General features: G+C 39.8%; 1 protein-coding gene across 2 annotated transcripts in view; it reads left to right on the top strand.

The window, feature by feature from the left end:
• PDXDC1 (pyridoxal dependent decarboxylase domain containing 1) overlaps positions 1-22,949 on the top strand; it is a 34,019-nt gene extending 11,070 nt beyond the window's left edge. For both annotated transcript variants that reach the window (XM_087731515.1, XM_087731514.1), the window contains exons 6-23: positions 2,074-2,263; positions 4,776-4,844; positions 5,363-5,441; positions 6,245-6,329; positions 7,199-7,247; positions 7,355-7,456; positions 7,663-7,788; positions 9,080-9,130; positions 10,344-10,407; positions 11,777-11,865; positions 13,147-13,252; positions 14,380-14,551; positions 15,227-15,345; positions 16,212-16,333; positions 18,331-18,423; positions 18,522-18,618; positions 20,093-20,197; positions 21,035-22,949. In XM_087731515.1, the coding sequence (XP_087587641.1) occupies positions 2,074-2,263; positions 4,776-4,844; positions 5,363-5,441; positions 6,245-6,329; positions 7,199-7,247; positions 7,355-7,456; positions 7,663-7,788; positions 9,080-9,130; positions 10,344-10,407; positions 11,777-11,865; positions 13,147-13,252; positions 14,380-14,551; positions 15,227-15,345; positions 16,212-16,333; positions 18,331-18,423; positions 18,522-18,618; positions 20,093-20,197; positions 21,035-21,297 (1,981 nt within the window). In that variant the 3' untranslated portion in view covers positions 21,298-22,949. The remainder of the gene's footprint in view (positions 1-2,073; positions 2,264-4,775; positions 4,845-5,362; positions 5,442-6,244; positions 6,330-7,198; positions 7,248-7,354; positions 7,457-7,662; positions 7,789-9,079; positions 9,131-10,343; positions 10,408-11,776; positions 11,866-13,146; positions 13,253-14,379; positions 14,552-15,226; positions 15,346-16,211; positions 16,334-18,330; positions 18,424-18,521; positions 18,619-20,092; positions 20,198-21,034) is intronic.
• Positions 22,950-22,999: the final 50 nt, after the last annotated feature.

Below are 22,999 nucleotides of genomic sequence, written 5' to 3'. Positions count from 1 at the left end.
CTAAGGGCCAAAGTACAGTTGCAGACATAGAGTTGGTCAAACATTTAACTAAATTCTTGTTTCTTGAGGCACGTGCTATGTTGCTGAGGCTTGGGGTACTTCATATTTTTAAAAGATGTTTTCAGTTAACTTCTCCTTTGCTCTTCCTGGATCTAGTTTATTTTTCCAGGTATGGTAGGTGATGATACTGAAATTTACAGTACAGTGAAATCTTTCATAAATGCCTGTTTCATCATGTAGCATAGATATCTTAAACTGTTCCACAAGAGAAGAATGGAAATCAACTGTGTGGAGGTGTTGGAGTGGGGGGGATTCACTGATTAGAAATTTCTTTCTTTTTTTTTTTTTTTTTTTCTTCCTGAAGCACAAAAAAAAAAACCAACCCACCACACTTTCTCCATCTCATGATACTGTATCTTTCAGAAAATCTTGCCAGTGCTACTGAGGAGAAGATTTATTTATTAATTCTTTTTTTAGCGCAGTGCAAGATGAAATGGTAAAAATATAACTGAAGTTAACCCAAATTTAGTTGTTAGAATTACAAAGGATTTTTCTTACATTTATGCGCTCACCTCTATCAGAATTATTTTATAAATTCAATGATTCTCTTTATTTGTCTTTGACTTAAAGACGTTGAAACCTTGTGCAATGATGAAATTTGAGAAGTCCCAGCTTATTTTCACAAATGTATGCGTATATGGAGAGTGTGTCAGTGCTGTTTCTAAATGGCATGGCTAGCAAAAAGAAATATTTCTGTTGTGAATCAAATAATTAATAACATTGTGATTTTGTGATTAATGGTGAGTATCTATTGGACTGTGGTCCCTAAAGTTTTGTGACCCATAGGCAAATACCGTGCTGTGACCTGCTTCATACTTCTTGGCATTTTCTGTGGCTATGAGCAACACTAGAGGAATTTCCCTTTGCCCATGTTAGATCACAGAACTGTTGTGTAAAGGTGAAGTAAATGTTTGCCTGTGGGTCATTCTGGAGTTTAACTCTGGAATACTCAGCAGTATTTGTGCATCAGGTAGTCTGTGATAACCTAAGATGTTTCAGGGCCTGTATGTAAATTTGTTGATAAATGCCGCTCCTGAATTGTGCAAGACCACTGATACGTGTGTTGCACAAAAACGCTAAAAGGAAAATCTAGCTTGCGAGTTGCTTAATAAATTGGCACACCTACTACTTTCACAGTTGCTGTTTCCTTTTCTACAGTTAAGACAGCTGAGGGATTGCCCTCAGTGTGGAACACTTGTACCTTGTCTCTTCTTTGGTGACTTTGCTCCTGTTTCTTGACTATAAATGTTAATGTGTTGATCCGAGTTTGATTCTTAGAAGGGTTAAAAAAGGTGGGGGAGGAGCAGACACACCCCCACGAGCCCCAAGGAAACATGCCTAGTAAATCAGATTGAAGGCAAAATAGCCATAAAATCATTAAACTATTTCTGGGGAAAAATATACTTCATTTATGTAACTCACATTTAAAACATCTGGAAAACTGTCTTGCAGTGTGCCGAATAGATTGTTCTAAATACTGGTCTTGTTTTCAAACTCTCTAAAATACAAATGACATCAGTAATTTTGGGCATTAAAAAATATCTTGATTTTGATTTCATAATAAAGTTTGCAAATTCCTGCTCATTTACTTCATGTGTCTCAGTCCAATTTTACTAACTTAAGAATGTCAGGTTGCATTCTCTTGAAAATTAGCAGTCCAGAATTTACCTATATATTAAACCCAGATGAAGCCTTTCGTGTGTTTCCTCCCTGGCTCCACTCTTAGTAAGTAAGGTTCTGAACTCTGTAGAGGAAATCCATAGGAACCCAGGTGTTTTTTCTTTCTTACTTTATCTCTGAGTGTAAATGAAAATATATACTAGGCTTCCCTCATTGTTAATCTCAGCCTGTCTCATCAAAGTTTCCTTTTACTCTACTTTATCCTGGGAAAACAGAAGGTTTTTCTGTCTATCTTCTCTGTCCTCTTGTGAGCTCCTTCGCTGGTCAGTGTTATTTCAGACACTAAACTGGCTGTTGGTTTTGTTGGTCATATTTACTTGGCTTTTCTTGCAGGTATGAAAATGGATCAGCGTATTATCACGAAGATGATCGTGAAGGTCTCCTAAAAATCTGTCGACTTGTTATTCACACACGCTATGAAGATTATACAGTAGAAGGATTTAACGTGCTGTATACTAAACAGCCTGTCATATACATTAGTTCTGCAGCTAGAACAGGCTTGGGCCAAGCTCTCTGCAATCAGGTAAAGTGAATCCATTGGGGTTTTAGCTGCAAGTAGAACCTACTTGGCTTCATGTTGCCTATTTGAAATTTAGATTTAAAAAATATATTCAGACTTTTCCTGCAAGAGGCTGGTACTTGCAGTACAGTCTGGTACACTGCTGGCAGCAGTCTTGTAAATTGGTTGGGGCCAGTGGAAGTTTTCCTTTAGATCCATGTGTCTGCCTGGAACTTCCACTGTTAGAAGTGAAGCTTCTTCCAGATTTTTCCCAATGCTGCTGTGTTGACTGAATACATGTATCCCCGAGCAAGCTGAGCAGGCTCTCTCTGCAGCTCTCCTGTTCCTTCCACACATTCACTTGATCAGTGTTCCTTATGAGCAGATTCCCTTCATCCTCATCTCTTCTTTGCCTTTCTATGGACATAGTAGATTTTTATAGCTTATAAAATTTTATAAGTTTCTAAGACTTAGGGTGATGTGTCTGCCTGTTGAAACACAACAGGTCGAGGTTGACTGAGGTTTGGCCTCAAAAAAGTTGATTTTAGGAAAAGCATAACTTTGGTGATTTTGAAAACTTACTTATTTTTCCTCACGGTAGAAACAATAGCAATGTGACTAAACAGCGGGGGGGTGGGAAGGGAAGGGAGTCTGAGGTGGAACCGTACTTTGATGCCAGGCAAATATCTGCAAGCTAGCAATACATAACTGTTATACAGTGTGTTGGTATTGCTTTATTAATTGTGATTTCCAACATAATTATAAAACATAGGCAAAGGAAGCGAAGTCCATACAGGGGTAACCTCAGTAGCTGTAGTGTAACGTATGTTTAATTTAAAGCCATTGGTTTGGAAAAAATACTTTGAGGTTGCATTTACAGTCTGTGTTTTGCAGCAACAATGCAGTGGGAGGAAGAGAAATTTTCTGAATATTTCAAGTGAAAGGAAATATGCAAACTTTTTTTTTTTTAAACAAGTGATTGTTTCTAGATTGCATTGCACTTTACATAAGCTGTTGGTCATGGTGAAAAAGACCCAAGCCCAAATGTATACTGGATTTCCAAACACTGAGTTATTGCAAATACTGTACTGAATGATGCCCCTGTACTCTTATTTTCAATAAAAGTTATAATTTTTTTTAAAGGAAAACAGTTGAGCAAGAAGTAGGCTGTCCTGATCCCATTTCAAAAAGTCTTGTTTGGAATAGCAAGATTACCCCCACAACCGAGCACTTCAAAGAAACCTGTTTTTCCTAATTATGTTTAAAACTTGTTGGTTTTTCCAAGTATTTATTTGCACGAATATTTGTAGACTTAAGCTAATGGAGGCCGTACGCAGATTTTTTTTTTATTGCATACCTAACATTCAGTGCACTAGTGATATTTTTCAAACTTAACATGCACTGAAATGAAGAGTCAAGTTCTTGGGGCCTTTGTTTTTCAAATCTTTGGAGAAGGCAGGCAGAGGTACTACTAACAGATTAAAAATGTAGACTGCAAAATAAAAATGGTATCGTAGATGGAATTTGTCTTGGCCAAAATGACTTGGGAAGTAGGTGGTAAAAGTTCATTGGAATAAGTTGCCGTCTTTGGTAAGCCAAGTGTTGCATGTAGTTATTGACTGAAACTTCTCGATGCAAGAAATACTCCTAAGGAATCAGTATTTTGGGAGCCTTTTGCTTCTGAGTACAGAGTAGATACTGCTAGTAGCAATGGTGCCTTATCTTTTGTCTATAAGGTAATCTGGCCACGTTAGGTGATCACTGAACTGAAAAGCGATAGCATTTTATCTTAGATTTTGAGAAGCAGTGTATATTACAGAGCAAAGAATTGGAACCGAGTAATCAGACATTAATTCAATTTCTGTTAAATGAAAGGATAAAACCAAACTAATCTCTAACTGTAGTTCTCTTAATTTGCTGAACCTTCTGCTCAGTGATGAGTATGATCAACTAGATTTTACTTGTTTAGCGATCTTCCAAGTTAAAGATCAAAATATAAGAGAGACTTTGATTCCCCAGCTCCCTTTCATGTTAACGATGCAAAAGTTATCTGGAATTTGCCTCTGTAGCAAAGGAAGAACTTCAGACTTGCCAGCATGAACAGTCAGCTGAGCTGTGTGATCAAAGTAGGCAGATTGCTCTCTACTCAGTAGTAAAGTGACTGGGAACCTCCAGTGGAACGTGGCCCGTGCGCAAAGCGTGTGTTTGCTTATAGGATGCATTAATTGCAAGGGTGACCAAGAAAGAGGATTGAGTTTAGGCTGTTGTACAGGGCGCGGGTATCTCATTAGAAAATCGGAACGCAGTTGATGTGCTAACCAAAAGTTGACTGTTGTTTTTTTTTTTCCAATTTCTCTTGTGCTTTCTTTTCTTTGCTATTAATTTGATTCTAAGTTTTAGCAGGAAACTTACGTTGTAATGTAAAATCCAGCTTTTTATTGTCATGTTTACTATTTTTTGTGTCACTGTGTATATTTCTGTGAATGCTTGAAATAAGCATGTCTCAGTTGTTGAAATTTCATCATTTCTATTGCAGCTAGGGTTACCCCTTTCTTGCATGTGCCGTGTGCCTTGTAACACTATGTTTGGATCTCAGCATCAAATGGTAAGTTTGTCTTAAGAGCTCTTTTTTTCCTTTTTATTTTTTTTAAACCCCTCATTAAATGAATGTCAAGTATGTTGCTAGGAAAAGCTTATTAATGTACTTACTTTTTCAAGCTCTAAGTCTTCTGTGTTATAGCCGTACAAATCACAGATTGAAATCTTCTAAAAAGCCAGCAGCTTGTATCTTGGTCTTGTCATTTGCAAGATATTTTTAATGGCATACAGTAAGGTGCTTTTTAGTCCAAGATCTCCAGAATACGTGTGGTCGGAGGTACGTTTACAAATGACATGATGTATTTGTGGTGTAGTTTTCACAAATGCTTTGTCTGACCTTTGGGTTATTTCACCTTTGAGAAGAAGAGACTGCAAGCCACAAACAAAGACATTAAGAATGTCTTCCAGAACTTCAGAATGCTGTCCGTTTTCACTCTTCATGCATTTTTCCAGTTCAGCAGAAACAATTCTGCATTGTTTGACAAACATATTTATAAATACATATCTCTTTCTTATTGATAACAGGATGTTGCTTTGTTGGACAGATTGATTAAAGATGATGTTGAGTCTGGAAAACTGCCTTTGTTGCTTGTGGCCAATGCTGGTAAGTGCTGTGGACAAACAATAACAAAAAAGCACGCTATTTCATGAATATATCTGAAATCCAAAATAAAAATATATTTTCTTAAACAGCTTAGTGGTTGCATGTCAAGAACTATCAGGAAATATCTTAGTGACCACACAATAATTATTTGTCTAGAGGGGTTTTTATTTAACTGATTTAAAGCTGGATTGTACTGCTACAGTTCTGCTTATGTCAGCTGATGTATTAATATGACTAGAACTTATTTCAGTGAGTGCAAATCTCTTGTTGAAAATCAGTTTCTCATTAACACTTCAGAATTTTTTTGATGCATGTGCCATCAACTTTAGCTTTAAAAATTATATTTTTCTTCTAGTTAATTAAACAGAACTGCTTGTGAACAAAATCCGTTTTAAGTACAAAGGAAGGAGGTGACTGTTATTTGCTTTGGAATTGGAAAAGTATCTAAGATGTTAATCTTGGTTTAGTTTCCTTTGTCTGAGATCATACTTTGAACACGTTAAAAATGTCTGCATTTCTTATCTGAGGCTGCTGAGTCTTTTAGTGCCTAGGACATCTAATTTTCTAAGTGTTTTGAACGTATATTGACAAGCGAAACAAGTATCTTTATATTTTGTCTAGAATTTCGATTGCTTGTAAGTCATGATGAAAGAGATATGAATATTGTGTAGTGGGCTCTTTTTAAACACCCTCTTTCCTGCTCTTGTCTGACTTTTTTGACAACAGTACAAGAGGTCCTTTTATGTAGAGTCCTAGTTTGCATGCTTATCCTTTGCGATTGCCTTTTTTCCTTTTCAACAAAGGGACACCAGGTGCTGGGCACACAGATAAACTTGGCCGACTGAAGGAACTTTGTGAGCAGTATAACATGTGGCTCCATGTAGAAGGGTAGGAAACTTAAAATTTATTTCTGTATAACTATATTCGTTAAAAAGTCTGACTAATGGACAGCACGTAATTTTACAGCTAACCAGCTAGTAGAGGGCCATAGGACCGTCTTTGTTTTTGCCATATTAAGCATTTTATATGGTTATAATTTTGTCACTGTATGAGATTGTTTTACATATACAGGAATAATTAATTGGAGTGATTATTTCGGCATAGGTTAGTGGTTACTTTTACTGAGATGGCAATCTTATCTGCCCTTGCTTTGAAGAGCTTAGAATACGAATAAAAAGACCTTATAGGACAAGTCAGGGGAGACGTTATATGGTGGTTATTGAGAATGAGAAAGGAGAATGAAATGAGTGTGTAAGAGATGACACCTTAATGAAGGCTGTCAAGGAGACAGCTGCAAGTGCAGTGTGCAGCGTAACTGCGAAGAGGATTAAACCAAGAGGAAAAGAAATGCCAAGAACTTAAACAATGTTATTGAAGACTCCATTGCTTTAAGATTTTTTTTTTTTTCTTTTTTATTCTGGAGTGGGGACTCTGGTTCTCCTGATATTTCACTGTATAGTGTTATATTTGCATGCTATTTATTTCTGATACCAGGTTGATGCTGAATTATGGGTAGGACTTCAGGGGATGGCTTCCCCAAAGGTTGGACTGAAACATATTTAGATGGAAATGGATTTTTACTTTTGGGTTTTCAATCTTGGAATACCAAGTAGCGACATCTACTGCATTGATAATGAAAAATATACGAACAAAAATTACCTCCCTATACACATCAACATGAAATATTTAAACTGAAGATTAAAATGCAGTTTCTTAATACATTTTTAATATGTGCTAAAACTACTTTATTTTTCTAGTGTGAATTTGGCAACTTTGGCTTTGGGTTACGTCTCCTCTTCTGTACTGGTATGTTTTCCTATATCTGGAAACTTAATAATGTGCTCTAGATTTTAAGGTCATGATCTAATCAAAATATATATGGCTTATATTCTGCTTATTGTAATAAACTTCAGGCTGCTACAAAATGTGACAGCATGACTCTTACTCTGGGTTCCTGGCTGGGTCTCCCAGCTGTGCCTGCAGTGACACTGTACCGGCATGAGGATCCATCTTTGGTATGTTTAACTTCTCAGTCATTACTCTCAAGGTCTTGAGACCTTAATTTTGATCATGGTGTAGTGTCTTGTTCTTCATAAGCGTCTAAATTATAATTTGCAAAAGCTCCCCTATTTAAGCTGCGACACATTGCATAAGCTGGCAAAAATTGAATAATTAAAGAGAGGTTAATAGTGGTTTGTTTATTGTTTGTTTTCCTCTTTAGTCCTTAGCAGCTGGGCTGACATCGAGTCAGCCCGTAGAGAAGCTCCGTGCCCTGCCATTGTGGCTCTCCTTGCAGTACCTGGGCCACGATGGGATTGTGGAGAGGATAAAGCATGCTTCACAACTAGTAAGCAACAGCTTGTTGACACATTGTTTATGGGTACTTCGCTGCTTTGATTATGGGTTGGAGATTGCTCTTAAGAATCCTCACCGTCACATTTAACAGTTTGAGTCTCCAAGCAGAAACAAAGTTCAGATAGCAACGACAGTATGAGCGATATCCAGATGGCTATCACAGAACACCGTTACCCTTAGGAATGTTTTTATAATAGCTGTTCATACATCTTTTTGATTATTGTGATGCGTTGTAGAAGAATGAACTACAAATATTGTAGTTGTTGACAGTATAGCATATTGGTTCATATCATGTTACAAATAAATTATGAAAGCAGACTAAAGCGTTTGGGGGAGGGATGTGCTTTTACTATTAGATTGTATGTTTTATTAGGTTTTTTACTAAGAAATACTTACCTATGTTCTTTCTAAACAGTAAAATAACATAGTCACTTCCTTTTTTTTTTTTTTGTCACTTCTCTATTTTGCCTATTTTGTGTGAAAGCTGTTCAGAGAAAGACTTTCTTGTTCTCCTACTCGGCATCGTATTGATTTAAGTAGTAGTAAATTATAAATACCTGACAAAAAGGACTTCAAAACATTTCTTTAGATACAGTGGCAAGTGCACTATTTTTGAAGTTGAGTCCTTACCCTAGGAAAAATTAAGGTCCAATATAATGTGTTAGTTAAAAAATGCATTGTTTATATGCGAAACACTTTTCCTTAAGGTACAGCGCTTACCAAAAATTCAAAGAAGGGCAAAATGGAAATGGAAAGTTTCTGTAACGGTTAGTGAAGAAGCTGTTGGCATGAAAGACCTAGAAGAGTGATAAAGTATCATTAGTCATCAAGATTTTGTGGCATCTAAGATTGACCATAGCTTTTATAGTAGTCTATTAATAGTCTTAAACCACAGCATAAGAATGTCTTTTCTAATGAAAATAATTTAGAAAGCCATCATAACCAGTTGCTATGGTAGCTTTGAGAAGATTAACTGCTCTGCTACATACTGTGCTTTAGTTACTCGATGGAGTTGTAATAGCTCTGGAACTTTGTCAACAAATACACCAAGACTTTATTTTAATGAAAATACTTTGTAGTTGGCGTTTTACTAAAAACAGAAAATACTTTTCCGTTACATTCTAAATTTACAAATAAGAACTGGATGAATCTCCGACGTGTCATAGGGGTTTGTTCAGAAATAGAAATGATGGTAGTGACTAATGTTTTTCAGAATAATTTTCAACTTCTAAAACTGTGTGTTTGTCTCTTCCTTTTGTTTCCCTTCTGCCGTGGTCTTCTAGAGTCAAAGGTTGCTGGAAAACTTGAAAAACCTGGATTTCATTAAAACTTCGGTACAGTCTACATTTAATACTTTGGTTGTATAGCTTAGTCGTTGCTTGATAGATGATAAGAATAACTTTGATTAAAAAAAGTTATTTAAAAATATTAATTAAATCATAGCCATTGTTTTGAAGATGCTTGGTATCTTTCTAATTAAGTTCTGGTGTTCAGTGAAATTGTGTGGCTTGGTTGTGCATGACCTCTAGATTCTATTTGTTTAATTGCTGTGTAGTCATGCACTTAGTGGAGCTGACAGAACAACTTCCAGAAATTGTTTCCAGAAGTTGATTTAATTCCATTTAAAACATGGATTTGTTCAGTAATACATTTATGAAGCCAGTTTCCATAAGCCCATCTAATGCATTCTGGATGCATCTTACTCTGCTGTTGAGATGATACTGTGAAACTGTACACAAAAATTATCCCAGCTGAGGTTTTGACACTAAAAATAGTTTTAGAAATTACATGTAATGTATTCATTCCAAATTCAGTTTCTGTGAGATGTTTGGTTTGCTGGTTTTACTCCCCTCCCCCTGCCCCTGATTTTAATTGACACTTGAAGTATAGAAAATACATTCAGCTTAGTTTTCTGGGGCAATAGATAATTCGTGGATCATTCTGAGTGACAACAACGATTTTTGTAAAAGTTGTTTTTCCAAGAGTGTTAGTGGCCTTGGGAGTTCAAGTAACTGTAGCACTTCCCCCTTCTGCTTAAATAAACCTTGTATTTTTAGGATTGTGAAACATAGCCTCAGATTGTCTCCAGAAGTTGCCTAGTCCATTTCTCCTACCCCCAAAGCAGGATCAATTATAATCTTGTTATTCCTGCTGGAACTTTGTTGATGTTCTCCAATGATTCTGGGGCGATTTCCAAGAGAATTTTTTTAATGTTAATGTCTGAATATACTTAAAGCTAAATAAACTACTTAGTACGGTATATTTGCTAATGAACACGCTTAGGTTTCTTGCTTTATGGTGCCCAAATTTTAATTGTGCATACCTTAGATCAATACAGTTCTGCTTTAACTGAATAATGATTTACTTTCATGTGTTTACAGGTATGTTTGCTCACACGCAGAGCGTTAACTTCTAATACTGAGATAGTGTGAACATTGTTACTGCTGGCAAAACAAAATGACCTGCTCTGCTCAGCAGTCTAAGGATTTATACACAGAGTTAAATCTTTAAAAAATATGTGAAAATATATCTTAATTCTTTTTTAAGGTTGAAGATGAACTGAGTTCACCAGTGGTGGTTTTCAAGTTCTTCCAGGAATATTCAAATAGAGGTATGTGATTTATTTAAAAACAAAACCAAAAAACCTCTCTTTATAGTTTTTAAAACAACTAATTCGTAACATGAATTTGATGAGGTAAATGTTATGTAGTGCGCTTCTCTTGTGTAACGTGCTGTTAGAAAGGTTGGGAATGCTGGTCATAATCTAGTGATAGACTCCATACGTGTGATAGGTTCTTTTTTTAGATAGACTGCAGTGTTTTAAATTTTCATAACAAGTCATTTTCTGCCTTCTTGAGTGAGGAGAGATTTGCATATGATTTTGATCTTGAGAGCAGGTGATGGAGGTATCTTATAAGCTGCAGGCTGTGTTTGAGTGTAGTGATGGGGGAAGACCTTCCATGGTTTTGTTCAGGCTTTCTGTTCCTTTTAAACTTTTAGTGGCTAGTTGCAAGAACCACGTTTCTCTGTCTTACTGATTACACTTGCTGTTGCAATAGTTTTAAAAATAGCACAACACATTGGGAACAGCTCTGGAAATACTGTTGTGGGTATACAGTAGCCGTGCCACGTGCGGCTCTGAGCAGAGCGTTCTTACTTAGACGTGCTCTCCAAGAAAAAGGATTTTTGTCCTGTCAGTTGCAACAGAGGACATAGTTGTGCTGTTGGTTTGTGCACGCTCTGAGGGTGGGGAAGTGTTCAGCTGGGATGAGGCAAAAGACTGCTAGAAAATGTTGTAGTTTTGTTATGAATGTTGATTTGAATTCCCTGTGGATTTTTTTTGTGTTGGACATGGGGGAGGTTTGGTTTTGGTTTTCATCTAATTAGTGGTTGCACTTACAAAGTAAACCTATTCATCCTGGTCCAGTGACTTGGATTGCTTTGTACATTGATGCATTTATTTGAAAAGCTTTACTAGGGAGAGGTCATCTACCTGCATTATAAGGATGTAAGATATTTGGCCATTTCTGCATGTTTTATGTGTATAATGGACTCTTAAATCCTTAGTATTATTTTTGTATGGTTTAAAACAGAACGTAGTCCTTAAAACTTGGTAAAAAAAAATAGCTGAATGCATCAAATTAAATATTGCAGCCTGCTGTGACAGGGCTTTGCTTTGTGAAAACATTGTTTTTATTTCCATTGGGGCATTTGAACTTCAGAACTGAAAGAAGTATTTTATGGGTTGTTTTAAAAACTAGTATATTCAACACTGTTTTACTTGCTGTATTTGTCATGTTTAGCATACCTTTTAAAAAAAAAAAAAAATCCTTGTTAGTCTGCTTTAGGTCCAGTACATCGTGTAGATGTGTTACATTGCCTAGGATATGTAATTGTCTTTTATCTAAATTTTAGGTTGCCTTTTGTTTAATTAAGTAAATAAAAATCCACTTCTGTGATTCTTATATCTTTGGATTCAGATCAAACCTCACATGCTGCACAGGCCTCAACTATTCAGCACCCCATAATAAGCAACGAAAGACACATTTATGACACTTTCAATCAGTGGGTAAGAATGGATGCTTTTTCTCTTTAGGAAAAAAGAAGTGACAGTGGAATGCTTCCAGGGGTTCATCAGTAATAATAAAACCTTTGGGACACTAGTTTGATAGTTATTCTTGATCTGATATCCTTTGCAAAACTAGTAGGTATTTTGGATTAAAAAGATGAATTTGCTCTGAAGGAAAGTTGCTTTCACATCTCTGATTATTCTACATGTAATTACAACTGAAATTATTACTGCATCTTAAGCTTTCGGTAGTAGATTTTTTTTCTTGGTCTTGTGGGAATATGTGTGTCGTTGTTTAACCCCAGCCGGCAACTGAGCACCGCGCAGCCGCTCGCTCGCTCCCCCGGTGGGATGGGGGAGAGAATGGGAAGAGTAAAAGTGAGATAGCTCGTGGGTTGAGATAAAGGCAGTTTAATGGGTAAAGCAAAAGCCGCGCACACAAGCAAAGCAAGGAATTCCTTCACTCCTTCCCATCGGCAGGCAGGTGTTCAGCCATCCCCAGGAAAGCAGGGCTCCATCACGCGTAACGGTCACTTGGGAAGACAGACGCCATCCCTCTGAACGCCCCCACCCTTCCTTCTTCCCCCAGTTTCTATACTGAGCATGACGTCATACGGTACGCAATAGCCCTTTGGCCAGTCGGGGTCAGCTGTCCTGGCTGTGCCCCCTCCCAGCTTCTTGTGCACTGGGCAGAGCACGGGAAGCTGAGAAGTCCCTGACTGGTGTAAGCACTACTTAGCAACAACTAAACCATCAGTGTGTTATCAACACTGTTCTCATCCTAAATCCAAGCCACAGCACTACACCAGCTACTAGGCAGAAAATTAACTCTATCCCAGCTGAAACCAGGACAATGTGAAAACTTCAGAACTCTTTAATCAGCTGGATACTTCACTGACAATGTCTGTGTATGCCTGAATAGGCGGTCTGTCTTTTCCAGATCTTAAGAGAATTAATTCTAGAAACCTGTGCTTTCAGAGAGCTGAGCCCATAACTATTTTGCATCAGTTGCATAGTAGTCATGGCATACGTAATGCCAAGGACAACTTTGCTGAAACTTTTGACTTGTAACGCTTGTAGCTTATCCTAAATTTTCATTGTTTTAAGTATATGTCCAACTTTGTCGTATCACCAGCAAGCTGCAGTGTTTTGTTACAAGAAGTGATCTTGAGAAATACAGAAAACTGTGTTTAGTGTGTGCTTCTCCCGAGTCTAGCCCGAGTCAGCGGCTGCAGGAGGTCGTGCTCTGTGCACTTCTTTAACTGTGTCTCATCCCTTCAGCTAGGAGAGCAGCTGGCACAGCTGGTTCCTGCCAGTGGCGTTGATGTGGTAGAACTGGAAGATGAAGGCACATGTGTGCGTTTTAGCCCACTAATGACTTCTGCAGGTAACATTCACTTAATTCAGCCACTTGTAAAAACTGGGATTTGCTATAGGATTGTAGAACAATCTCACGGTGTAAAAGCAGATGTACTCAAGAAACTCTAGTATATTCTCCTGCGGTGAGGATTTTTTTAATAAACAAAACTGTCTTGGCTTTATCATTCTGTTGTGCCGTGGCAATGGGTGCATTAGAGGTGGCTCAGCTGTTGTACGTGAGATTGCCTCGCTACTTCTGCAGAGAGAGACTTTGATTATTTTTTAAATTCATTAGGAAAAGCAAGGGGAGATGCTCTTTGTTTGTGACAGTTATAAAAGAAATATGAAGGATAAATCATCCCTACTTTTCCTCCTCCCAGCTGCTTAACACAAGATGATGATGTTTGACCTTTCTACACAGGTGTTTCAACACTGAAATGGTGCTTGTGTTCAAAATATAGGTACTTAACTAAAAGAATTATTTACTAAACCTCTAGGTTTTTCTATAATTAGTGATGTAAGAGGGGAAAAAAATTAAAATCTGTGTTTTGGAAAGTGTCTTAAATTTCATGTTTAAGCCAGCACTGCGTACATACTTTGTTTAGATGCAGCAGACGCACAGAGCAACTTGAAGGGGCTCGGGGTGATGCGTGGTGTCTCCTTTTAGCTTCTGTGGGGTGAACAGCTTAGGGTATCAAAACACCTGACACTGATACCTGACGTGAGAGGATCCTGGTGCACACTGAAAAGTGGATTTTAGAATAAAATAACTTGGTGATGCTGTGATGATTTTTTTTTTCTTTTTTTAACCAGTATGGAAGCCAATTTATGATCTGTTTAGCTATGGAAGAGGAATTTTTCTGATGCTAGCTACTTATGTAATGAAGAAGGGTATTGTCCTTATTTGTAACATCAGAAAATCCTTTTTATTAGCTTATTTTTTATGCAATCGTTAGCTCTCTCCATTTTGGTGTATCAGCGGCTAGATAACTGAGGAAAAACACTCTGTTAGATAGATCAAGATGTTTCAATACTGTCTGTAAGTTATACTTATGATTGACTTAGAGTGGCTTCTTTACAGATTACTTATTTAATTCAGGCATCTATGTGTATGTCCGTTCGCTTTTATCACACACTAACACATCAGCTCTTTAGTTTTAGGAACTGAAATACAAGATGTTGATCAGTTAGTAGACTGCTTAAAAATGAAGATACCGGTATTGACAAGTACACTGCAACTGAGAGAGGAATTTGAGCAAGAAGTGAGAAGAACAGTAGGCCTGTTGTATATTGAAGATCTCAGCTGGCCAGGATTAGGTGTTGTAAGGTAAATTTTTCAATATTTTCTTCATTATATGTTTGGATAGACTGTGCATTAACAGAAAGGAATACGTGATCTCTCTAGTGGTGATTTGTATGTCTTGTTTGCTGATTAGTATCTGGCTTTGCACCCAGGTGAAGCTTTTGAGTGCTTTTTAAAAAATGACCTTTTTAATGTTGCTTACTTTGAGATTTTTTTTTTTTTTTTTTCTTTTTTTAAGAAAAGCTGAAGAGCTGTTTTGGCAAAACTAGGGCAACAGTTCTGACATTGCAGGCAGTGTGTGGATCTGTTAGGCAGATCTGTAATATGCAAGTGCATCCTACTGTATAACTTAGATTTTTATCTGTAGTGGGATTCACTAATATACTGAATAAAACCCTTCAAGCGTCTGTTCTGATCCTCTGACGCTGTCTGCCGGGAAGGACGCTGTATGGTCAAAACAGTTGAAGTACGATCAATGTATTACCTAGAAATCTGCTGTGCTCGGTTAAGCTTGCAGCAGCAACCTCCCCTCACCCCAAGATCTCTGATGACAAATGCCAGTAAATTTGTTGATCTAAGCCGCGATGTTTTGAGGTTTTTGGTTGGTAAAATACAGAAGTTTGTAGAAACGTGCTGAATGTCTGTATATTTTTGTATGTACTGTAAAGTGAAATTACTGTTTTCTGGCTTGGTTTGAAGATACAGCCATCACAGTGATGGGAAGAATGATGACAAACAAGAAAAAGAACTAGAAAAAATCAATACAGAACTTCTGAAAAAATTAAATGAACTGGAGTCGGATCTCACTTTTTCTTTGGGTAATTGCACTATTTAAAAAACTTCTGTTCAAGCTAACAGTCCTTTTACTGGCCGTGTTACGGTTCAGTAGATCATTCGTACATAGGTCATTATAATGCAAAATGACACTGCGGTGTGTATGGTTATTGTAGAAACGACATCGGTAACTTTTGTTTCCTCCTCAGCCCTGTTTCAGTTGGTAAATGTTCAGCAGGTGAGCAAGGTGCGCTGTTCTCAGAAATAAGTGTGAAAACTGACTTACCAGCAACTAAACCAAAGTCTTTCCTTGTCAGAAAGAATAAAAGCTGCAGCGTTCCTCTTTGTAAAGCGCGCCTTCTCAGTTACTGCCCTATCTAGTGACAAGCAGATCTCATTCAACCCCACTGACCAGTTCACTGCTTTCTGTGGGTAGATTAAAAGCTTCACATGACTTTCAGGATAATTAGCAGCACTTTCACGTTTACATAGTGCCACGTTATAGCTGAAATAATATTAATTTGCTTGCTCAGAACTCTGATCTTCTTCTAGTCAGCTTTCAAAAATTACGTGCCCTAGAACTGCGGAACCAAGTAATCTGTAAAGGGCAGAAAGTAACGAGTTTGAAGCCTCTTCAGCCCTGATACTTATTGTACCGCTCCTTGGCTGTATAAAATATCCACTGTTTTTCTTGTTGAGATGTTATTTTCTCTTCTCTTTTTGAAAACCCACAGGGCTGAGCTTTTATAGTCTGCATAATTTATACCTATGCAGATGCTGCCCTTAATTACCGAAGCGTGCGTGTGTGTGTATGTATTAGGGTTTCCAGATTCGCAAGCACGAGTGTTGCACCGGTTGTGAGAATGCATTTTTGTGCATCGCAACGACTTGATTCTCCCTCTTCTCACAGGTCCAGAATTCGGAGGGCAGAAGAACTGCGTTTATATTGGCATGGTGACTGAGGATCTGGACGTGTCCGAGTTAGTTGAAACTATTGCAGCAACAGGCAGAGAAATTGAAGAAAACTCGAGAGTATGTATTAATAAATCTCAGGGAATTTCAGCACTTTTTTTTTTTTCCCTTTCCATATTGGCTTCAGGACATGGTTTTGTTCTTTGTGAAAGTAAAAATTTGTACTTGCCCGCAACAAATGGTATTAATTACTGTGGAAGTAACGATCTGTGTCCACATAAGGAGGACTTTTGTTACAGGATTATGATATCCTGAGAATGTCCTGACTTCTGTTCATGGTCCTGTGTTCAGTAGTTCTAATGAAAAACTTCTGTAGTACTGAAATAGGCTCATTTTATCACTAAAATTTAAGCTGTCAAAGAAAAAAAGGAAGGTGAGGGCTGATTTGAGCTGGTGTTTCTCATCACCAGTAGATGTGGTGGGATTGAGGTTGTTTATACCAGCTTTAAGATGAGACTGTGCCCTAAAATGTGTGAAAACCTTTAAACTGGTGGCTTAAAAATGGAAATTACAAATTACCTATTGAAGTAATAAAGCTGATGATGCAACTCCTTTTAGTAAAAGCATTTACCTGATTAGAGTTCTCCAAATGTTCTCCAAAGTAGAATCCCTAAATGACCTGCATCACAAATGAGTGAATGTCCTTTTGTTCCTGTGGCGTTGGCCACGGCATTTCCTCACCTAAAAAATAAACCGAACTTCAGAAATCCTTTGCCTGTTTCTGCCCATGGGAATATGTTGATTTTGGCAATGCAACTTTTTCTAGCAGTGTTTTCTGGAGACTTTCTGCCCACTCCTGACTTCCTATGCTGTTTTGAGGGCGAGGTGAAAGATGGTTTGCCTGTAGAGTACTGTCCGGTTTTTAACCGTCGTAGTTGAGAGATTAGGAACCGAATGTTGGAATATGGGCCACTCTGATCCTGAAGCTTCTGGGGAGGAGCAAAGAGTAGTGGAGGACTCAGAAAGGTGCAGTCCTTGGAACCAGCTACAATAAATCTGTGGTACTGGAAGGATCTGACACCAATTGATCCAAAAGTGAGAAGCAGAACCAGTCGGTGAGAATGACACTTGCATCATTTAGATAAGTGATGTTTGGCGTACAAGAGGGAAGCTTTTAGAAAAAAAACCTACTCCGGTATCAGCAAGCCCTCAGGACCTACAGATAAAAGGCAGAACCACAACTAAAGACAAACATCTTGACTGGACCAGAAAACACAGCGGTTCTTCCTTGTACTCTAAACGCAACCCTGTTGCGGTCCTTTCTGTAGTCAGCGCATGGGGGTATTTCGCTTGCCATGGTGGCGAATTCCTGGCTTGCCTCTCTCCAGGGAAAAGGAGCAGCTTCCTCTTTTTCCTTTGCTTTTATTAACTGACAGTAACCCAAATTGTTGGCATTTCGGAGGAAGTGCCTGTCACCTAGGCCTTGTGCAATATTAAAACCTGTAGTAAGTTACGGACATTGGCATTTGTCTTGCACATGACAAAATTGTGACTTTGTTTTCTGATCTCTTGGGTTTGTTCATTTATTGCCTCTACAGCTCTCCCAGTAAGCTGCTTGTCCTTTGCCGTGTAAAACATCACTGACATCACAGGGATCGGCTTGGCAGTCACATATTAAATTTGAAAAACAAAGTTGAACTGACGCGTACCTGGTTGGACTTAGTGTGAGGCTGGTTAAGTCCTCGGCACTTACAGAAACCAAAATCTACTCTATAAACCTAAAAATTTTTCCCAGTCAGATTCGGCATCTGACGAACACTTGTGCTAAGCCGATCTTTGAAGAATTTGGGTCACAGGCTCGTCTCTAAGTAAAAGTGAAAAAATAGGTACCATTCCTGCGTAAAATGACATTCTGTCCTCTGGGTATATCTTTTAAAAATCCTGCGGTTGGCCCATACATCTTTAATTTACAGTCATAATGAAATGGTGCTTCTCAAATACTGTCTTAAAGTAGAAAAATATCTGACTACCATGTTTACATCCTCAAAACCTGAACTAAAAAGACAATTTCCAGTCCAAATAATGTATATGACAATGTAACTTCTGGTTTTTATTAGCTGTTGGAAAACATGACTGAAGTTGTTAGAAAAGGGATACAGGAAGCACAACTTCAGCTTCAGAAAGCAAATGAAGAGCGACTTCTGGAAGAGGTGAGGCTGTAAAAATCAGTTATCTGGGTAACCTGAAGTAACTTGTCACGACGTGGGCAGCTTGCTCACCAGCCAGCGTTTAATTGTGTACTTTGCAGGGACTGCTCCGACAAATACCTGTAGTAGGCTCTGTGCTGAACTGGTTTTCTCCGTTCCAAGCCTCCCCAAAGGGAAGAACATTTAATTTAACAGCAGGTAGGACTCAGTGCATCTGCAGCCATGTTATGCTGTCGTTCGAACTGTTTCCAATTTTATACTAAAATTCAACGCGCTTCTTGTGCTGATCTGATCGTGAGCGACATAATCCACCCTCGGGATGTAAAGGAGCATGCTCTTCACTATTTCTGTAACGCCCAACAGGACAATCTTCTCACTTGTGCAGTTTACATTTTGTTCTTGCATGTTGAGTCATATTAAAAAAGCTATATTAGACATTGGCATTTATTAATAGAGGACTCATTTCTGCGTCTTTGCTGCAAGAGTCTGGCATTTATGCTGTGTTTATAAATCTACGTAAGGGAGCAGGGTAGCTCAGGCGCTGGAACGTCGCTTCCCCGTGGATATGCACATGCATCCTCCTGAGGGCGCTTGCAAAGCGGCACTCGGACGTTCCGCTGCGCTGCTGGAACTCGGTGCCTCTGCCTGAAATCCTGGTTTGAGGCATCGTCCGGCTGTTGCCACGCTGATACAGCTCCGGTTTGCCCGCTAAGTAGCGCAAGGTCTGGCAAGGACAGGCTAAAACTAGCTGAAGGCTAGCGTGAACGCGGCGCCGTGGGAGACGGTAACGAATGGAATATTACAATGTAAAAGACTGTTATTTTACTCGTATGTTTGTAACTCGTGTCTGGTGATGTGAACAGGACTGTCCACAGCTTTTCCGTCACTAAGACTGATGTACTAACATAGTACTTTCCAAACTGATAAATTTTCACTGTAAAAAGTGTGGCAGAGTCTTAAGAATATTCCTGAACTCGGCAAAGTGTCTGTCGGACCTAGAACACAGCCCAGCTGCCTGTGTGTCTCCGCAAACAGCGAGGAAGGCTTTCTGCAGTATTGGGATCTTTCTTCCCGATTCTGGATGCACCAGCCAGAAGGTTCTTAGGGCAGAGAACAGCAAGGTTTCTGTGGGAATACTTCCCCCTCGTAGCCAGGTACCCCTTCCACGGGCACTGCTCAGTAGCTTGCAGCTGGGAAGGTTTTCTTCACCGAAAGGGCAGTCAGGCACTGGAACAGGCTGCCCGGGGAGGTGGTTGAGTCTCCATCCCTGGAGGTATTTAAAAGTCAGGTAGATGTGGTGCTTAGGGACGTGGTTTAGTGGTGGACTTGGCAGTGCTGGGTTAACGGTTGGACTCGGTGATCTTAAGGGTCTTTTCCAACCTTAACGATTCTGTGGTTCTGTGTCAAGGGGAAGAGGAATATTGGGCGCAGCAGTGTTGTGAAGTAGCACGAGGGGAAACTTTCCTCGTCTTTGCAAGCCTCAGCACTCCTCCCCAGGCACTTGGAAACGCGTTACCATCAAGTGGCAGTTTCAAATCAACCTAGCACGTGCCGTCTCAGAAATGCGCAGTAAAAATAAGATTGTTACGTCCCTAGAAATACAGATGAACAGAAAACTTGTCTGGTTTTTGCCATAATCAACTGGATACTTTTTTTTTTTTTTAACCTGCAGGCTCTCTAGAATCCACAGAATCTACGTATGTATCAAAAGCCCAAGGAACGGGCACTACTCCACCACCAACTCCTACTTCCAGCCTTGCAAAGCAAAGACTTCCAGGTAAGTTGCTGTGTCTTAGTTTTATCTCTAAGCCTTGCCAAAACATCTGCCATCCCAGTCGCATGACACAGGAAGACCCATGTGATTTTCCATCTTCCGTAATACCTGGAACCGGAGCTCATCTTCTAGGGCCTTAAAAACCTTCATTGAAGCGTGGCGCAGGGCACCGGCCCCGCCTGTTTTCTCCCCAAGGCTTCTGCCTGGGGCTGCGGGAAGCTGTTATCCCATTACCTAACAACTGCCTGGGAAGCCTGGAATCTTCCTCTGGGATATTATGAGGCTATTGAGTGTTAAAAAATAGCAGGTGAACAAGCCAAAAGCTTTATTTGAAATCATAAATAATGTCTAATCATGGATTTGAGCAACTGTATTTCTGTTGCTACCTAATATTTTGTGGACAGTGTCAGGCTGGGGTGAAGACCTGTTCCCTCTGTGGCCCTTGCTGTGTAGTTTGTTAGCAGTCAATGCTGATTGGAGTGGCAGGAAAACCACAGTTTTAGCTCGCCGTTCCAGTTGGTTGGCTTCCAGCCTGCCATTTTTTTTTTTTTTGGTGCAAGTCCTTCCCCTGGAATGACTTCACCGTGCCTGTGGGCAGCTTGTTTTTCAGCTGAATTTCAATAGTCTCTGCGTGCACAGGAGAAGATACAGGTGCTGTTGCCTGGCCCGCGCACCTGTAACTGCGCATCTGTCTCTGTTTAGGGAACAAGTTAGCACCCAAATAAAATCTCTTTCTTTGCAGTTGTAAAATTCAGATGCTCTCTCTGGAAGGTAACTTGTGCGTACTGCGTCTTGTATTTGCTGCCTTGGGTGGTACTGCATTCTTCAAACACTTTACAGGTCAGAAGATTTTTAAAAGGTCCCTAAGAAGTTCTGACGGGCTCAGTGAGACCAGCTCGGTCAGCCACTGTGATGACCTGGAGAAGCTGGATCAGAGACCCCCAGCGCTGCTCCCGGGCCAGGAGCAAGGACCTTTGGAGACAGAGAAAACAGAGGAGCGGAAGGAGGCGGCACAGGTGACAAAGGCAGAGGCCGAGGACGTTCCAAGGGACAAATCGCCCCACGACTGCACGAAGGCAGAGGAACAAGAAAGTCAAAGATAAAATCCAGACTGTGGCTTTCAGACTTTGCGGAGGAAGCCTGCGCCCTGGGAGGCAGGGTACTAACGATGCGTTTAAAATGTGACGAGTGCCACACACTAGTACAGCAACGACTACTGTAACTGGTTAACTGGGATTTTGCACAATTTCAGATTCCCCCCTATGGGACAGAGATTTGTCTTATTGTACGCTTGTTACAGTTGCTTTAATCCTCTACACGTCAGTGTCACCAAAGTACTAGTGCCCTTCATTAACTGCTCATCAACGTTGGTACACACAGTTGGCAGTTATCCTTCCTGTAGCGATCTAAGCATGATAGTTGCTAACTAACCAATCAGCCATGCACAAGATTAAGAATACAGCTGTACCTAATAATTGTCAAATGATCTTCTTTTATGTTAGTACACTTTAAAAAATAATCAGCTGCCAATCGTTCACCTTTTTAATATTTAAAATTCAGTGTAGCCTCTCCTGCAAAACATCTACTGCAGTCACACGAGCTCCCTTTCGCTTCTTTTTTCACCCTTACAAAGAGCGTCATTGCCAGCAGCTGTGGGGCGGTCGGCATTCGGGGCGGGTGCCTGTGTGCGCGGGAGTCGCCGAAGGGCTCTGTGCCGCCAGCGGCGATCCCCTGCTCTCCTGTGGCCGGACCCCTTCGTGCGGTGGGGACGCCGCTAAGGAGGGTTAAGCCTTTCGGACAGCGCTAGTGCCTCCGCGTGCCCGAGCGCCCTCCTGCTTCCGCCACCGGAAAGCGCCCCGACACCGTTCTTTTCCTTTGCACGCCGTTTATAAACCGAATGCTATGGAACACGTTTATGTAGTGTAACTGGAGTTCTTTCTGTTGTGTATTTTTAAAGATGGTTGTAGTAAAGCCTGAAAAACCAATACATTTGTGATGGCTTCAACACTTATTTTTTGAGTAACAGTAACTTACCTACTGTAGGAATTGTACAGACTCAAAGGAATTACCTAGGTTATTTACACTACAGCACACCCTCGCAGTGTCTAGGACCGCTTAGTGCGTGAGGAAAGCTTTGGATGAATTGCAGGTGTCCAGGTCTCCCCCCCGCCCCAAATTATCGTAATTGCTTTGCTGCACACCTTCGGAGCCTCTTGCAGAAAGGAGATCATTGGAAAAGCTTGCTCCCCCCAGGTACCTGAGTTGGAGGAAAACCATCCCGTGGCTCTGGGGCTGGATACAAGTGCTGTGGTTGGTTTGGGGGTTCGCCTGGGGGTTTTTCTCCCCCGAAGGTGTACATTAACACCGGAGCGGCTGCAGCGGTAGCAGGACTTTGATAATCTGAAAAATTTGGGGTCTTTGAATTGTACTGTCACTTGATTTAACTTTCAGCTTCTAGATGCTGTGGGGCCGGGGTGCCACGAGCAAGGGTAATTTTGCTGTTGGGGTAACTTATGTAAATCAGAGTGCAATTTTTCTAAAGTGCAAACACAATTAAGTTGACTGGTCTTCCTTACTGGTTTCTTTGGTGCAATGAAGTATGTTAATAAGATTGATTTGTGGGGGATAAAGTTATCGCCACAAGGATTAATTTTTAATGTTTTTATATTTGGAAGTGTTAAACGAGTAGTTCTGTTGGAGTGAACTTCATTCTTTAGATACTATTTGAATGTTTCAATAAAGAGTCTTCAAATTATTGCTCTTGAATGACGTTATTGTTGAAGGACGCTTCCCCGTGTTACGAAA

The sequence above is a fragment of the Nipponia nippon genome, unplaced genomic scaffold, assembly GCF_047370975.1.
Source record: "Nipponia nippon isolate SJK-2023a ecotype South Korea unplaced genomic scaffold, ASM4737097v1 scaffold_5, whole genome shotgun sequence".
In the NCBI taxonomy this organism is placed as follows: domain Eukaryota; kingdom Metazoa; phylum Chordata; class Aves; order Pelecaniformes; family Threskiornithidae; genus Nipponia; species Nipponia nippon.
Note: the sequence above shows the minus strand (reverse complement) of the source record. Positions and strands in the feature narration are given on the sequence as shown.